The 18,186-nt window shown below is 36.3% G+C and overlaps 1 protein-coding gene across 11 annotated transcripts in view; it reads left to right on the top strand.

Annotated features, from left to right (window-relative positions):
- Positions 1-18,186, top strand: part of LOC131030400 (histone acetyltransferase HAC12) — a 175,323-nt gene that overhangs the window by 9,251 nt on the left and 147,886 nt on the right. For 8 of the 11 annotated variants that reach the window (XR_009102895.2, XM_057961221.2, XM_057961222.2 and 5 more), the window contains 5 exons: positions 5,498-5,566; positions 5,702-6,559; positions 6,747-8,551; positions 8,849-9,145; positions 9,248-9,526. Coding sequence is in view for 10 of the 11 variants with exons in the window: in XM_057961221.2 (XP_057817204.1) it covers positions 5,983-6,559; positions 6,747-8,551; positions 8,849-9,145; positions 9,248-9,526 (2,958 nt within the window). In the remaining variant the exon portion in view is untranslated. Of the gene's footprint in view, positions 1-5,497; positions 5,572-5,701; positions 6,560-6,729; positions 8,552-8,848; positions 9,146-9,247; positions 9,527-18,186 lie in introns of those variants that run through there. The other 3 variants (XM_057961213.2, XM_057961216.2, XM_057961220.1) reach the window with 3 other exon arrangements.

The following is an 18,186-nucleotide window of genomic DNA, read 5'->3' on the forward strand; positions in this document are numbered from 1 at the left end:
AGTGTTGGCTTATCTTTTTTATGTGTCCATTGGGGAGACTTCATATTCCAAGGTACAATTTCACAGTCTACAAAACCAAGGAGGAAATGTTGGCAATGTATGACAACATATCTGAGTCTTGTGCGGAGATCATCAACAAATTATGGATGTTGAAACCAAGGAGGCATCCTTCCAAATTGCCAAAGAAGCTTGTTAGATCCAACTTCAAAGAGGAATATTGAGATCTTGTCATTTTGCTGAATTGAGTGACGGGATGCCCACAAGGTTCTAACTTTGAGCCATGGATGTTCTACTTTATTAAGGAGATGGTAACTAGAGTGAAGATGATCAGCTGGGCAAAGATAATTAGTGACAATCTTGATGAACAGTTGAGGAACTTGGAGCATTCACGAACATTCTACATGAGTTCATACATGGTCTACATGCTGGCGAGAACTTATAGATATAGAGGATTGACGTGTAGAGGACTTGTGGGGAATGGAGAAAGACAACTCAATGTGTACAAATGCTATCTTCAATTGCACCTTCACAATGCCGCTCATTTCCGGAGAGTAAATGATGCGTTCTCCATGTATATTGTCCGAACTTTGCAAAGAGGCACTCATAGAAGGTCATCATAAGAGGCTAAGGAGTTGGTGAAAAGGTATGGTTTGTGGTTTATTCAGTTTCCCAAGTTCACCTACATTAGAATGCAAGGATTTTCATTTTCTCCTTACCGGCTTCTGAGATATCCCATGACAAGATGATTTTGTTAGAAGTAACAAGGCAATTATCCATGTATGAAAAGATTCAAAAGAATAAGTGTAAGGCTAGGATAGCATTTCCAATCATTATGGGAAATTCAATTGAAGTATGTCCTTCGATCCAAGCAACCGAGGCATCCGAGAAGGAATTACAATTTTATTCTCTTGTGACATATGGGTTGAGGACAAGCCTTGATCCTTACCACAAGATCCAGAAAGCTTTTGGAAGGAGTTATAGGCACAAGGAACACCTGGAGGATTATTGGGCCGATGCTATGGATGATTTTGAGATAAGGAAGATAATGTGTTCTAGATTATCAGTGTAGATTATTAGAGTGTGCCGCTTGTTCCCTGTCTCGGACCAAGTTGAGGATGATGGGAATTGCATTCAATGTCACTTTGAAGAAGAAAAGGATAAAACACTTCCTCTCCCTAATTGGTTTGAGGTGGAGATAGCTGATTTGAATGTATTGATGAGGCCAGTCTTGACACATACATAGAGATGGGTGCATCAGCAAGTTAATAGGTTGAAAGGAAGAAACATCCCTATAACCTATAACTTGATGGGAGACTTGGAATCACAATCCTTTGAGGATGAAATGGGCGAATATCAACATGAAATTAGTACCGAAGGGAAGAGAAATAGACAAGGAAAGTCACAAGAAAAAGGACATAGCTGAGACTTCACAAGCTAAGAAGACAAAGAGGAAAGAAGTTTTGAATGAAGAACCACCACAAAATAAGGAAAAATCTGGAGTGATTCACTCATCAACCAACACTCTGTCTGTACAGCGAGTTGCCGCTTCCATGGGAAGAAATATAATGTTAGTTTAGGAAAATGATTCAAAAATGGAAGTTGGCATTCATCCGAGTGTTCAAGGAGGTCAAAGTGTGAATGAATCTTTGGGATCCACTCAACAACTGAATAAGGAGAGAGATCCTCCTTGTGGAAGTTCTTCTTGACCCTCACTTGATGAAGCAACCAACAATACCAATTGAGGAAATTCTGGAGGATGCAGATTTGGGTTTTCTAGAGGAGGACGTCAATGAAGGGATGGTTTCGACACTTCGAGGATTTCATGAGAATGATGGAGTGAATGAAGAAGCGAGAATGTTGAGCAGTGTACGACTTCTGAATGGTTGAGAAACAAAATGAAGAAGATTGTAGTTGAGTGTCGTCCAAACAATGACGTGGAAGAGTTTCTAAAGAGAATTACTAAGGTAGTAGAGAAGAAGCCAACAAAAAGATACTCCAAGATCACAAAGGATAGTTCAGGATCATGCATAGTGTAAGTTGCAATCCCAAAGGTGGATAAGACAAAAGATGATATCACTCAAGGGGAGTATGAGATTACCACTCTTGATTTGGGACCAACAACACAAGAGCAAGTGATTGAAGAATTTGATGAGTCCTTGAATGCGATTAAGAAAAATGAAAGAAAAGAAGAATCAACTTAAAATGGAGAACCAACAATTGAAGGAATACATAAAACACTTGATGAATTTTGTTCGACAAGAAGATGAGACATTTGTCCCTCCAGCAACACTTTTGAGGGAATCAATTGATGATTTGGAAGGGAAATGATTGATGAGAAGGATATGGAAGTGGATCAGTTGAAAGATAAAATGAAAGCTATCTTCTTCAAGTTCACAAGTTCTATTTCAGAGGACCATTTCGAGGATGCTTACTCATTCATGGTTTTCATGATCAAGGATTGGAATGGGAAAAGACATTTGCCACATGTATTGTTGATTTGGCTTTTATGGAGTATAAGGTGGAAGCTGCACCAAGTGCACCAATGGAAGAGCTCGACATCATCATGTACAGTTCATTGCATTTGCAATCAAGGAAAAAGGATAATGGACACATTGTCCTAGGTGATAGTTTGTTATAGTCTTAGGTGGTGTGGAATTTTCCTATTTGGTTTTGCTCCTTGCATTTTGTGCCAAGGAGGATGTTTTATTTTCCATTGGCTGGTATTTAATAAAAGTTTGAGATTAGGTAGTTAGTTGTAACTAACCCTAATTAGGGTTGCTTTGAATTATCTTGGCCGTTGATTTCAAATCAATCTTGGCACTTCATTTGTAATAAGAGCACTATATAAGGCTTGCTCATTTCTTTTGTAGCAAGAGACTTTTGTGAAATTGTTGCTGAGGTACTGCCAAAATAAATACAAACTCATTGAAGCTTGGTGAGCCTATGTGTTGTTTTGGGTGTTAGCATGGTTTCCTATTTCTCAAGTTAGATTAAGAGTTGTTTACATCAAGCTACTTAATTGAATGGTTACATCAAGTTACATAGTTGAATGGAAGACGTTGATTCATGGTGAAACTTACATGTGTTAGAATTAGAGATCACTGAGAGGGAGGGGGGGGGGGGGGAATCAGTGATCTGCCGGAAGTCAAATCGACAAACTTATTCTTTATCCACCGGTTAGCAATGTATAACAAAAAAGAACATAAACATGCAATAAATAAACCACATATCCACAACATTGGAATTTTTACGTGGAAACCCGGAAAGGGAAAAACCACGGTGGGGTTGGAACCCACAATATTCATATACTATGGCCAAGAGTACATAAATATTACATAGATGGGGAATGCACTTGCATTTAGGCTCATTGCCTAGAGCTCATTGCTCAAATACAATGGCCTGGAAGGCTACAACCTTCAGGGAAGTCTCACTGACTTACAATTTGATTATAATGAGAAAATACAATGAAATGAACTCTGAGATAGCATCTGACAATGCAGGAATGAGTTCCGGTTAAGCACTAGAACTTTGACTGTACCCACTCTGCAAATACTTTGTTTCTGTCTCAGTCAGCTACCGGATTATCAGTAAACCAAATGCAAACGTGAAATTGCGCTCAATCGCACCAAAACGGATCACCACACTAGTATTACACAGAAAATCAATCGCCAAATCAATCTTATATATCCGGTCTTAACATAAAAGTAATCTCCTTCAAGTCGACTTCTGGAAGTGTAACGTGTAGTCACATGTCGAGTTCAATCTCGAACAAAATATAGCACCGGACCAAAAGATTATAATCACACGCTTCCCAAGGATCTTTCCATTCACCAAGAACACGAGATCAACCACCAAAGTCACCGTAATTGTCGGAAGTCATTCCGGACCAAAACATTGCCGAGATAGCCTTGTTTTATTGGTTAACTGCCTACCGGTTAATTCCTGCTTCCAGATACGATGAATCACAATCGCCGGATCGAATCACCAAGAAGAGTTGCCATCAACGACAACCCTAGACCAATAAGCAACTACTGGAAGTCACTGGATGAGTGTCAATTGCCAACAACATGTTCATACCATTTGTGATTTGTTGATTGCAAGTTGCAGTGCATGGTTAGAATGAATAACTTCAATTGCTTTATGCTCATTGATTCGCATTGTTTATGGTGTTAATGTGTGTGGGTGATTTGAAAATCATTTTTATTTCCTTAGAAGATTGCATCATCTTTGCATAGTTGTTTCTCATGGCGAAGCAAAGTTTGATTTGGTTTCTCTAAGTCATCAATAGTTTCTTGCATTATTAGAGATAGATTAGAATCTTAGATTCCTAAAACTTATCCCTTTTGCATTTTATAGCAAAAGAACTTTGTAGATTTAGTTGAAAAGAGCCCTATTGCAAAATAATAAGTCATTTTGAGGAAAAGGAATTAATAGAATCCTAGAACAATCGTGTAAGTCCCTTTGTGTGAATCAGCATATCACATCTATACCCTGAGTCTATCCAAAATTCAAAGTCAATTGTTCGCATTGTTAACCTTGGGGTTACCTTATTCAATCACAAAGTTTAGCATTCAAGGTTTCCTTGTTCAAGAGAGGATAGAATGCCTGGTATTTTATTTTGTGTCCGAGGTGTCCTAAAAAACACATCAACAATACCATTCTGCATTTATTTGTATCTGAATATTTAGCACATCTTCCCATACTTTGGTTGCATGCTATGTATGTATTTTTCAATAGAGAGTATTCGGATCATACATCCTCTCCAAGGGCAGCATCTAGATTCAAGGCAAACTACCCACTTTATTTCACAATTTATCAAACAAGCAATACTCTGATGTGGTTTGCTAGTGTTTCAAAGGGATCATGAACTTTCTGCCCTTTGAGAGTCAAATGTGTCAAAGCCAGAATTTATAAACTGTGTTAGATAATCAACAGTTTTGAAATAGCAAGTCATCAAAAAGCAAAATGCTTTGCTCTGTTAAATTATTGATCTCAACTGCATCAGCTGACTGATGTTTCAAATAGTAATCCTATTTCATCGAAGGAGAATCATTATGTTTTTTGCATTTTCCTACATTTCAGTACATTCAAGATGCATGTTATTGTTCATTTCCATTGTCAGATACTTTCAGTGGAATTCTTTATAATTACACATGCTATCTTCATAATCCACACTAGGGTACCTGAGATGGTAAACTGGTTCTATATTTTACTATTCCATCATTCATTCTCTTCAAAATCTCTTTTGATTCTGCTGCATTTCAGTTATATGCCATACTTTTTAATTGATAATGTTAGAAATTATAGAAAGTTATTATTAAGCTAGCATTTCACTGTTATAATAACTGCTATGTTTTACAGTTGCCCAATCAAGGAATAATCTGTTTTGTCTTTTGGAATCTGAACTCATCAACTGTCATAATTAATCACAGTTGATGTGATGCATTTGTCAAATAATGAACTAACAAAATGCAAAATACTTTGGATTATCTTGCAGTGAGAATGTTATAATGAATTCTTGTGGTGCAAATATCTCAACCTCACAGTGGTGTTTCTCAGCTATTTGGTAAGGTTTGCACTACTTTCTCATCAAGGATGTCTAATAAACACTATAGTATTGGATATGAAATATGGTTCTGTGATGAAAGCTTTAATTGCTTCAGCTGTATGTTTTTGACTATAATATCTGGTTAAATATCAGGAAACGTCATGCATCTGGATGCCTTAGAACAGTGATTACAAAACTTAATGAAAGGATCTGCATATGCTAATTGTATTGATACCTTTCGTTGATCGGTAGTTTCTGCTGGAGACTGGAAACTGATGGACTTTTTGGATATCTTAAACACTGGAAACCTAAGTACGATGTCACTGACTCCAGTTGGGGACTTTTCATATATTTCTACTATCATCCCCAGTGCTATACCCCAAGATCCTGTTGATGTGTTTCATTGATCGGTAGTTTCTGCTGGAGACTGGAAAATGGACTTTTCCGATACCTTAAACACTGGAAACCTAAGTCCAATGTCACCGACTCCAGTTGGGGACTTTTCATATATTTCTACTATCATCCCCAGTGCTATACCCCAAGATCCTGTTGATGTGAACAGAACATTTCTAGCTTTTAGCAGACCTAGCATAGTAGATGCCAATGATGAGGCTTATCTCAATCCACGAGTGTTAAATAACAGACACCAATCCCAGCAGAAAATTGGAGTTGTTTCCATGGATACTCCTCATTGGACAATGCCTATAAAAGCTGGGGTTTATCATGGAGTTGGTAGTGCTATTGGTCATCCTATTAATGCATTTCAGGTAAAAGATAATCAAGTAAATGGAGCTCCAAATGGTCATATGCTTTTTTGTGGGAATGGTCAAACATGTGATACAATGAGGACTAAAATGGAGAAGAAACCAATATTATGTGCGGACAGAAGCACAAGCACCAGAATGCAATGGACAGGAAATGATTTGCATCCGCATGCTCCACTGTGTGGTAAAATGCCACTGTCTATGAAGTATTATCCCAATAGCTCGCACCAACAAAAAATTGCACAATGTAAGGACTTTCACTGTGTTAGTATTCATTTTCTTTCAATAGGCTTTTAAGTCTTTTGATGTTTGAGCATTTCCTTTCCTTGCATGTTTAACATACTTATTTACTAGTTATTGATTTTACAATTTCCTACACAGGAAGCTTTTTTCAAATCATGTTTTCATTATTTACAGCTATTTGATGGATGCAGCTGATATTTCCAGCAAGGGAAACTCCTATAATCATACATCATCTGGTGGACCTGCAGATAGCAGAAATTCTTGTCAGAAATCTATAGGTTGGCATTCATCAAAGATTATACGTTCTCAACAAATATACCTGCAGCAACAACAAGCTTTTGAAAAGCAGCAACCATATCTACAACTGTATCAACAGCCCCATCTACAACCATATCAGAGAGAACAAAAAAACAGTTCACAGCAGCATCAGCAACGGTGGCAATCTTGTCAGCAGCAAAATAGCCATCCTCAACTTGGGTATCAACATCTACAAAATCATCCACAACAATCATTATTGAATAATAATGGAATAAAGCCGGCTCATACATCTAAACTGTTGTGGGGGAAACATACCTCTGATTTGTCCAACCAAGAACCACTACACCAAGAATATCGGGGTCTTTTGCAACCACAAACTAAAGAAATGATACAGCCAGGAAATTTACCAACAGCTAGTGAATCTCGAGGGCAGTGGTTGGATCAAAATACCCAGAATAAGCAGTTTCATTTGCAACACAATCAGAATCTGCAACATTCACAACCTTTAATACCTGGGGGACAATTGCAAATCCAATCACAAAATGATTCTGTTGGCTTTCCTTCTGAAGTTCAGCAAAAGGATGGTCTGCAGGACCAACAAGAATCAAAACCACAAGAGAAAAATCTATTCTTGCATCAAATTCAATGCTTGGAAAAGCAGATAGAGGTAGATAAACATTTTATAAATATGGATCAAATGAACAGGCATCAACATTCTTGGCCACAGTTGCCACCTAATGATGAGCTTATTGCAACCCTAAACACTAAAAACAGTGATAGCACATCAACTGGGGATACTGAAGTGTCTCGACAGTCCAGTGATGTTACTGAAGAACAACAAAATGAATATTTTAAGGGAAAAAATGAACTTTTAGGTAATGCCACTCAATGTTTGGTTGTAGAAGATAAATGCCAAGCTGTTAATTATTCACCGTCAAAAATATTGTCTGCAGAGATGATAAAGTTCCCTACTCAGTGCCTTCCATTGACCACTGTTAGCCATCAGCAAGATTCCTGTGATAATTGCTGTCCTGTTTCTTCTCCTGTTTGCCAGAAATTCCCACAAGAATCTTATAATTCGTTGAATCAGAATATCATAGACATCAAAGATGATACCACATGTCATGTGGGCACCAATTTTCAATGCGTAAATAATTTAAGCTTAGAAGACCAAACAAAAGTTTTTGTGAATGAAGGGCAAATTCAGGAGCCACCATTGAAAAAATCAAAGCTTGAACCTGCCTCTTCATCTGATGTTAAGAAGCATATTAGAGCTGGGCGGAAACTGAATAAAGTTCAATTGATGTTTGAACAGCAACCTAATGGTGGAAAAACAAATGATAATATTCCTTCTACTCAGAAGGATGGGGTATTTAAGTCTTCTAAACAAACAGACACAACTGCAAAAACAGATCTGGTTGCAAATTTACAACAAAGCATTCCTGAAAGGCATGCAAAATACAAAAATGTTGGTGAAGCTAAGGATGCTCAAGAAGAGAGGGAGTGCTCACAAGCAGCATCTGAGTTCAATTCAATTGCTTCAAGCAAATACCCTCCCTTGCATAGGCAGGAAGAAAATCAGGTCAAGTTAAAAGCTCCAAGGATGACATGTTTTGCTGATAGTTCATTCACGACAAAATTAGTGAGGTCAAAACTCAAAGGCATTTCTTTGACAGAATTTTTCACTCCTGAGCAAATTAGGGATCATGTTGCAGGACTGCGACAGTCGATTTTTCAGGTTTGAAGTAAAATTCCTATACTGGTAGTGCAATTGATCATATTCATTGGTGGAGAAACACATTTAATGATTTTAAAATTAAATTTGAACAAGAGATGTATTAGCTAAGGTGTATATAAGGTAGAAAGATCATTCATACTTGACTATTCATTTACATATGGAGTGATAAATTACTGCATTTTGTCATTTGAAAATCCTGGCTGCGTATCTTTAGCTGAACTTGGATTGTAAATTAGATCATTTCTTAATAGGACTTTCTTTTAAGTTGTGTTTAACTTGCATGTAAATCTGTGGCAGGATAAAGGAAACACTGAATATAACCAATTTATGGAGCATCAAGTAGATGAAAATGCATGCCAGCTGTGCACAGCTGGGGAGCTTAAGTTCCAACCACCTCCCATTTATTGCACATCTTGTGGTGCACGAATAAAGCGCAATGCAATGTATTATACTGCTGGTGTTGGTGTTACAAGAAATTATTTCTGTGTGGCATGTTTTGATAAGATGCAAGATTGTGCAATTGGGTTGGATGGGGTGACATACCTCAAATCAAAGCTAGACAAGAGGAAAAATAGTGAAGAAATTGAAGAAGGGGTATGAATTCTTTTCTATAATGCAAATTGCAAACAAATAGTGATGCTAATTTATATTTTTAAATCTGCATTTACGTTTTTTTTGGTGCATGGTACATTGCAGTGGGTACAATGTTGTAAATGCAAAATACGACAGCATCAGATATGTGCCCTTTTCAATGCTAGAAGGATTGAAAATGACCATGCAGATTACATTTGTCCAAATTGTTATATAAAAGAGATTGAGAGAGGTGAACGGAAGCCTTTACTGCAAAGTGCCGTTCTTAGTGCAAGGGATCTACCTAAAACATACTTGAGTAATCACATTGAGAAAAGACTTTCTCGATGCTTAAAGCAGGAGAGAAAAGAAAGGGCAACATCAATGGGGAAGAGCTATGAGGAGGTAATAATGTGCTGACTAATTAAGTTCTATGTTAAATGTTTACATTTTGTTGAATTTGAACTAGAACCAAAGAGAGATGACTTGATCTATAAGTGAAAAAACAAATTTGATAGATATATTTTCATTTAAAAAAAAATAATTGGGATGGAAGGACAGGAGTACTTGCAAATTCAAGTATTTATTTGGATTACAAGAATATACTTATTTAGCTATTTGAGAAAATTTATCTGCTATTAAATTTGAGAACAGTAAGACTATGCCATAGCATACATGAAATGGAGAGTCAATTTCCATGTAGCCAATAAAGTCCAACATGTCAGCTTCGAAACTAATTTGTAAAGATTTATTGTTGCTTTTAAGTGGACCCATTCTAGCTGAAAGCTCAGCAGCAAAATCCATTTTAAAAATTGTTAAGTTGGTTTTATGTTCTGAACTGTAACTTGCCACAACTGCAAACCCTGGGGAAGGATTCTTGTGCAGTCAAGTTCATCCTAGTTAAGAATCATAAACAAAGGAGATATGTATTGCTTGGCTAATACTGCAGAACCATCAATAATTTTCATTATTTTCTGGAAAACATTTTGTTTCTGAATGGAAATAGACTAGTTAAACTGTATATTAGAGTTCACCAAAGTATATGTATTAAATCACGTGCAGTTGTTGACTTAACCCCAATAAGTGGAAGAAAAGCATCTTCACATTTTATTTTCCTGGAAAACTTGTAATTTTTCATCAAATTTTCCTTCCAATTCTTCTAATGAGCTAAGATTATCAGTAATTATGATATAATTCGATAATTTTTTTGATAATTACTGAACCATCAAGGAGAAGAGAATCCTTCCACACTCTAGTTCCCTGGATGACTCCAATTTTTCTCACGGCTGGCAAGTTTTTATCCAAGGCAGCAAAAGAAGGTGAAATGGGAGAAGAGTCAACTGGACTGACTAGGTATTGAAAAAAGGCAATTAGTTGTACCACTTGAGTTTTTAATTGTTCTTGGTGTGTTCATCTTTATCCATCTTTTTCATAATAGTGGATGTAGTTGTTTGCATGTTTTGTTTTTCTAATTCTCGCATTTGATGCCTGAGAATAACTGTAGTAATCTGAAAATCAGAAATCTGGATAGCTCACTCTTCTTTAATGTAGATCGGAGTAGCAATTTCTGCAGTTCTTGTTCCTTGTGCATCCATGGTAATAGAAGAGAGGGCTATAGATTTCTTAGAATGTTCTTCCATTTTGAATAATGATGCCATGGCTGAAAATTCATCAGAACTAGAGACCACTTCTCTTTAACTCTTTTTCAATTTGTTGTCAAGTCACACAGGCACACTTAACTCCGATGCATCTCCTTATTGGGATGATTCTGCTTGATTAGTTATGTTCTCAGGTGCATGCTGAGGTGAGGGCATTGAAGGAGGAGATGTGTGCTATAGTGGAGTCTTTTGATGAGGTGCAGATTTATGAGAGTGAGTAGGCTCCTGATGTGCAAGAGATTTTTGTCATGTGGGAGTCCTTTGACGAGAAGGGGTCTTTTCATAATTATTTTTGAGGAATGTGGTTTTTCTCTTGAAGAGCGATTGATTCATGAGAAGAAGTTTCTTCAATAGCTGGTTCTTTTTCCAGAATAGGATCTTCTTTCTCAGCAGGTTTTTCTTGGGGAGATTCATGAGTAGAACCTTGAAAAGGTTGTTGAGGAGACCCTAGAGCATCTCCATTGGGTTTGAATAGGATTTATTGTAGGAGGTAAAAATGGTTGATTATGAGAATGCACTGGGGGAAGGGGGTAGCTTTAGAAGTATTAGCAGCTGTAGCAGTTTCATCAGTATAATTCGTTTGGTTCTCTGCACTCTTGGTTTTGAAAAAGAAAATTGGGCTTCTTTCTTACCAAAGGCACATGCTTCTCTGGAGATTCATGTTCTTTTTCGATAATTACTCTCTTGGTAGGAGTAGAAAGTAGATGAATGGGAGGAAGCGGTTTCTTTTTCTTTTGGAGGTGTTTTGGAAGTCTAGTCATTCTTTGGGACAAACTTTTCCTTTTATCTACTACTTTGGAGACTTGCTCCAACCATTTCAAGGTCCTTGAAATTACAGTTTCAGTTCTATATTATTTTTGATTGAAGTGCCTTCAACAATCGACCAATTCATGTTGCGTATTGGTTGAGCATAAATTTTTTTAGAACTGTAAGAAGGGTCCAATACTTCCCCATCATCCCCAATATTTTTGTATATTTTACCAGCTTTGAATGCTTTGATTTGGAAAGTGCTCAATTAAGAGTATCCTTCTTCCTCACATTGTGCTTGTCAATGCAATCTGCCCAGCAGTCTTCAAGATCATATTGATGCTTGTGTAGTGGCGTGACTAGATTTTCAATGTTTCCCCTAGGATCAATTTTTTTGCTCTTCTCATACATGTGTAAGTTTATCTCAGCCATTGGTTTCTTGAAATCATTGGCATGAAGATGGGAAGCACAAGTATAAGCACCAATAGAAATGGGAAAGTGAACACTTGTTTTGTGCTTTCCTAATAGAAAATTATGTACACGCGATTACTTCCTCAACTTTGATAGAATGATTCTATTTGGGAATTTATATGTGGCAGGCAAATCCTCCACATCTCATATAACTTTTAAGTGAATATAGAAAATTCGATATACCAACTTCTCCAATCAGCAATTGTGGTAATAGCTTCCAACCAAATTCTCTTATTAAATTTGTCTTCCCATGATTTTGATTAAATATAAGGCAAAATCATCAATCACTTTGTTATAATGCTGTTGCCTCTCTTTCAGTTCTTAATGAGGCTGAAAAACCTCCAATGAAATTTTCTCATTAAATTCATCTTCCATGAGTTTGATTAGATAGAAGACAAAAGCATCAATTACTTTGTTATAATCCTTTTGGCTCTCCTTTAGTTCTAATGAGGATAATGTTCATAGTACATACATTTCTTCTCGCTTGAGCCCATGACTCCTATTTTTAAGTCCTAGGAAAGCCTTCCTTGTTGCCAATAAATATACCAGATAGGAGGTCATGAATATGAAAGAGTTGGCTGTCCTGAACTTACACAACTAATCATTTAAGTGATCATTGATCAATGTTCCCTAGTCAATTCTGTTTTTGTCTTCCTTAATGGTTAGTATGAACTAACATATTTATGGATGAAACTCCTTAGACACTAGGTTCTCAATGATCATTTTCAGCAAGGTGACTAAATCACTTATGTCTTCAATGAACTCACTTTTGTGAAGGATCTAGTGAATTCTTGTGATTGCTGCTTTTCTCTTGATCAACTGGTTGTCATTCAAGTATATGACCCAAGTCATTGTGTGCTTGTTGTAATTTTCGTTTACAAATTTGGTTGTAACTGGAGTATGTTTGATGTAAGTAAGAATATCAAAATCTTTTGCAATTGCTTTGGGAGTGATATCTAGGATGAGCTCATTTAGTGGTCTTTAGATTCTCTTCTACTAGGATCATAATGGTGAGCATGTGCCAATGCCCACTACTAACTTAGGAGGTTGTATTGAAGTTGAGAATGTTGGAGCTTGTACAATACTAATATGCGTAGTGCAAATGACCTAGTGTGATCTATCATCTTCCTTGTTGACCTATTGAACGATATATCTGTATGCCCTAGATTTGTATCACCAACTTATGAGTGTAGAAAGTGATCTTTGAGATAAGGGAATCCCTTGAATTCATACTTATGTATTTAGGTTGCTTAGCTTTTGGTGGTGATGTCATGAAGATTACACAAAACACCAAAGATGCAGCTCTTTTAGGTTCTTAGATCAAAGAATGCACCAAGGGAAAAGCAAGGATGAAAAGCATTTCAAGGGATTTGCAGCCAAGAAGAAATTGCAAATTTGTTGTGGAGGTTTTAAAGTTTGAGAAGAAGCAATACCAAAAGGGGTGGGGTTTGGGATTTAGAGAGAAATATGCATTTTTTTTTGGGTTGCCTAGAGTCTACGAAGTTTTGAAGTGTAAAACTTGTAGAGGGCAAAACATTGGATGCTTTTGCAATTATTGCTTAGTTGCAAGGAACCTTAGAAGTTCCATAATAGTATGTTGACAAGATTTAGAGGAGCGGGACAATTTGCAATTGCTACAAAATTTATTCGAACTTAGAAAACTTGGTAGTGTAAAATTGGCGGAAAACCAAAGCTTTGGTAACAATTTGGAGATTGTGGATTGCTTCTAGATTCTAGAGTTTCACAAAGTAAGAAAGTGAAAGAGAAAGAATTGCTTTAAACTTTCTATGTGGCATGAACACTTTGCAAGATAACACGCTTGTGCCAATGCAAAATAAAGTCTACAAAAATCCTAGAGGAGTCTCCAAATGATAAACTTAGGGCACAAACATTTGGTGCAATGAAAGCTAGGGATGGACTATGAGCAATAATGAGCAAGTGATAAATGAGGTGTAGAAATACTTGGATTTGAAGCCTAAAGCTCATGATTTGCAGTTGAAATCAATAGAGGTTTGCAAAAACCCTAGTTGCCCTATGAGAAACTGAGCCATACCTCAATCCTATAAGAACTTGCTTGTGTGGTGGATGTGAAAGATCAATTGAGGAGAGTAGCTGAGATGTGTGTGAGGGAGTGTTTGCAATTGAAGGTCTTAGAGGTGAGATTTGAGAACACTCAATCAAGGAAGCAAACGATGAAAATGATGCGATGGTGAACTATATGAACTCAATTGAGGAAGAAAATGGTGAAAATGATGCTATGCTGAACTATATAAATTCAATCGAAGAAGAAAATGATGAAATTGATTCTATGATGAGCTATATAAGCATTTTTATGTTTGTGTGAACATGTTTATTAAATGCTTGGTCATCAAGAATGTGGAGGTCAAATTCAATTTCGCAGTTTTGATTGATTTTGCAAATGCCCAAGGTTCCATTTTGGGATGGAATCAGATGTGTGAATTGACTTGCATTTTTGCTAAATTGCACTTTAACAGATTACCCCTAAAATCCAGCTTTGTAAAATTGGCTGGAATTGAAAGTTGGGAAGCAATTTATAAAGACTGCAAAGTTGGTATATAGCTTTAAAGATCTACCTTACATTTGGAGCATTGAAATGAAGTCCCCAAGCAACTTGCAAAAATTGTTTGTTTGCTCTAAAGTCTTTAAGCTTAGCTTTGGACAAAAAATGGACAAACTCTTTGTCACTTATGTGAATCCAGGAGAAAAAGAATAATTTTCTTTCGGCAATATATTTGCACAAAATGAACTGTTTTTTCACTATAGCTACATAGAGTAGCAGTCAACTTCACTAGTGGCTATTTCAAATAAATAGTGATTAGCCTATTATTAGGCCTTTGTTTTATTAGTTGTTTTAGAATTAGTTTGCTTTAAAGTAGTTTTATTTGATCTTTCCTATAGATAGGGATAGGATTGTTTTAAATTGGTACATTTTTGAGAATATTTTGTTATTATTTCACTAAAAGCAACCTCTTGAGAGCTTAAAAATAAATGCCTCAGGCATAGAATTTGTTAATGATAGTTCATGTCAGACTTTTGTTATAGATATTTTCTTTCAAACTTCAAATCAAGTTATTGGAGTTGTGTCTAGTGAATGAATGTGATTTGATGTTAAACTTATGTTGAGGCTATTGATTCTGTGGCTGTAATTTTGTTAATTAAATTGAATTGAGTAACTATGTCAAGCTTTGTGTTGATGCTCATTATTCATCAAAGTAATAACTCTTTTTGTATCGCTTCATAATTAATTTTCTAGAATCTTGTGATTTTCATCCATTTAGTTCTTTCGTATTAGTGTAGGTTTGCTAGTCTTTGATCCATTCAATAATCAAATTTTGTTTGTTTAATTTCAAATTTTTGTTTACAACTCAATAGTGGTCTTTGCTATAGCAAATAGGATGTTAAGTTTAATTGTTCGTGCTTGGTAGTTTATCCTCCTCTATATATGAAAATCTTGTTGCAAGGCTTTAATAGTTTGGTGTGGACATCTAATAGTCAATTATTAATTTACATTTGATGCAAAACCCCATTGAAATCCTTTACAATGTGTTTACTTGTAAATTATGTTTATAGTTTGAGGCTTTAGGATTAGTTAAGTGTTAGGGAGCTTCCTCTTATAATTTGCAGAATCGTTCTACTGTACTTGCTGTTCTGTTTTATGTTGTGTGGCAATAGACAATAAAAATGTGACCAAGTCATAGATTTTCATTAGCAAAATTAAGCTTTTTCATTTATTCAAAAATATAGTCCTGTTTTCTTAATTGAAAACATTCAACTTTATTAGCTGTCGTGTATATATGCTTGAGATCTTGTAGGTTTGAAATGAAGTAACTATAATACATGATTTTTCCAACTTTTGGTATTCTAGTTGTTGATTGCATTTTTGAGTCTTGACAGATCCCAACTCTTGCAAAATTAGATAAGCCTCATCAATGGCCATTGGTATCCCTCTGTTGATCAATCCAAGTCTTAGTGACCTTATCACACATTACAGTTTGTTTCAATTGTGCTTTTTGTAATTTTCCTTATGTTGGCCTATCAGATGATGGCGCATAGGCAACATTGGTCATTGACAAAGGCTTGATCAAGTGATCAAGACTCAATATACATGTGTAGTTCTCTTACTTAAGCCTTCTAAGTGACTTTGTTTTCATCATCTCTTTTAGCCCTTTCTTATTTTGTGTTGGAGGCAAATTGTAGCATTTGCAGGTTCCCCTCTTAGGTATTTGTGTCAAGATTCACTTAAAAGATGTGAAAGTCAGCAGTTTCAATATTTTTTTCATCCTATCTCCAAGGGGAATGGTTGTCTCAGCAATCATATGGCTCTGTTTGTGCCTCTAACCTTGTTCTTGGAATTTTTCAATAAGGGTTTGTTTGAGGAGTGAGGAGATGGCATTTAAGTTTAGAGGTGCAAAGGCTAAAAATTTTCTACTCTTTAAGACCATCGAATCAATCCATTGAGGAACTTTTGAAGCCTAAGATCTTTGTACATATCTTGTTTGTTGTAGTTGTCCTTGTTAGGATATTTAGGCTAGGTGTGTACAATTTTCAAGCCTTGTAATATATTAATGTTTTGTAATGTTTGGACCCTCATTAAATGGGGTGCTACCCTTGGAGAAATATATGGGATTCCATGTATGACAAAAAATACCACTTGGAAGGGTGGTTACAACATGAAGGTTATGTTGTAAGAGAATAATGGGGGAGTTACAAAAGCATCTTTGAGAAAAGGGAGTCACATGAAAATTGGAGATTCTTGGAAGCTGATAGTGTTGTGACCTTTTCACACATCACCCCATTCCAAATGGGGACCCCCTACATTTTTCTCCACTTGGTCTTTTGTTTGTGAGTTTTTGGGTAGTTTGGCAATGATTTCCTCAAGTTCCGAAGTATTTGGCTGAATTTTGATGATTTGTGCTAAGTTTGGAAGCGAGCATTGTCTGTTTTTAGGGTTTCTGTCTTGCAGACTTGGAAAGGAAGTTCGTAATCTTGAGCATAGTGAAAATTGGCTAGTGTGGAAAAGAAAATCTTTCAAAGGACTTGCCAGTGAAGTTTTGAGCACCTTTCATCAACTTACTATTTTTAATAAGTTTCATTGTGGCCCCGTGTAATGACTCCTACTAGGAGGCTGCCAATTCCTATAACTTAATAACAGTTTTGATATGATTTGATCGATGGTCATGTCACTGCATGCTTTTGATTCCTTTCCTTTATATCTCTCAATGTTAGGGAGAGGTCACACCTCTTCATTATGGATGCCCTTTGGCAAGAGACACACCCTTTCACCATTAGCAGCCTTTAAAAGAGTGCAACTCTTCATTACTTTTTCCCTTTGAAAGGGACACAACCTTTCACAATCAGATCTGCACTTCTTATTTAAATCAGATCTTCACTTCTGATTCCCAAATTATCCCCCTTTCAAATGAAGTTCTCTTCTCCCTTTTATATCTTATATTTGAGGGAATCACAACTTTTCATCTTATGCCTTTTGACCATTCATGAAACTTAACTAAATTTTAGTTATGGTTATGTTTAATTTGTTCTTTTATATTTATAATTCTATTATTATTGTTTATTATTAAATCTTAATTTGAAAAGGGGACATTACACCCCGATTGGCCTAATTTTGAGTTTGAACAAACATACTTTTTTTGTAGTGTCTATTTTTAGTAAGTTTCACTTTGTCCCTGTTTTGCCTAATTTTGTGTTTGAACAAACTTATTATTTTTAGTAAGTCTATTTTTGGCAACGGATGAGCAATGTCTGCAGGACAAATGACCAAGGCATCCAATTCAAAATCTGGTAAGATGAACAAAGCAGGCAGATAATGGAATTTTGGCTGTCTGGCAATCCTCCTTCAAGGACTAAGCACATCAAGGAACTATAGATGAGCACAAATCTCAATAAGAGAATTCCTCCCAAAAGGAAAATCCTCCTCCTAGCTCTAAGTGTGCTATGAAGGCCTCCTTGGGCACAAATCCCAAGGCACGGAGGATTCATCCTCTTGCTCAAAAATCTTCCTCCACCCTCTATATGCGCCCAAGCATTCTCAGGGTGTGGAAAGTAAAAAATTTGGCTGGAAAGTAAAAAATTTGGCTAAGTATTGGAGAATTCCTCCTCCACCCTCCAAATGCGCCCATCTCCAAAATGGCAAGAAATGATGAAATTTCA

This window comes from Cryptomeria japonica, chromosome 7, assembly GCF_030272615.1.
Source record: "Cryptomeria japonica chromosome 7, Sugi_1.0, whole genome shotgun sequence".
Taxonomy (NCBI): Eukaryota; Viridiplantae; Streptophyta; class Pinopsida; order Cupressales; family Cupressaceae; genus Cryptomeria; species Cryptomeria japonica.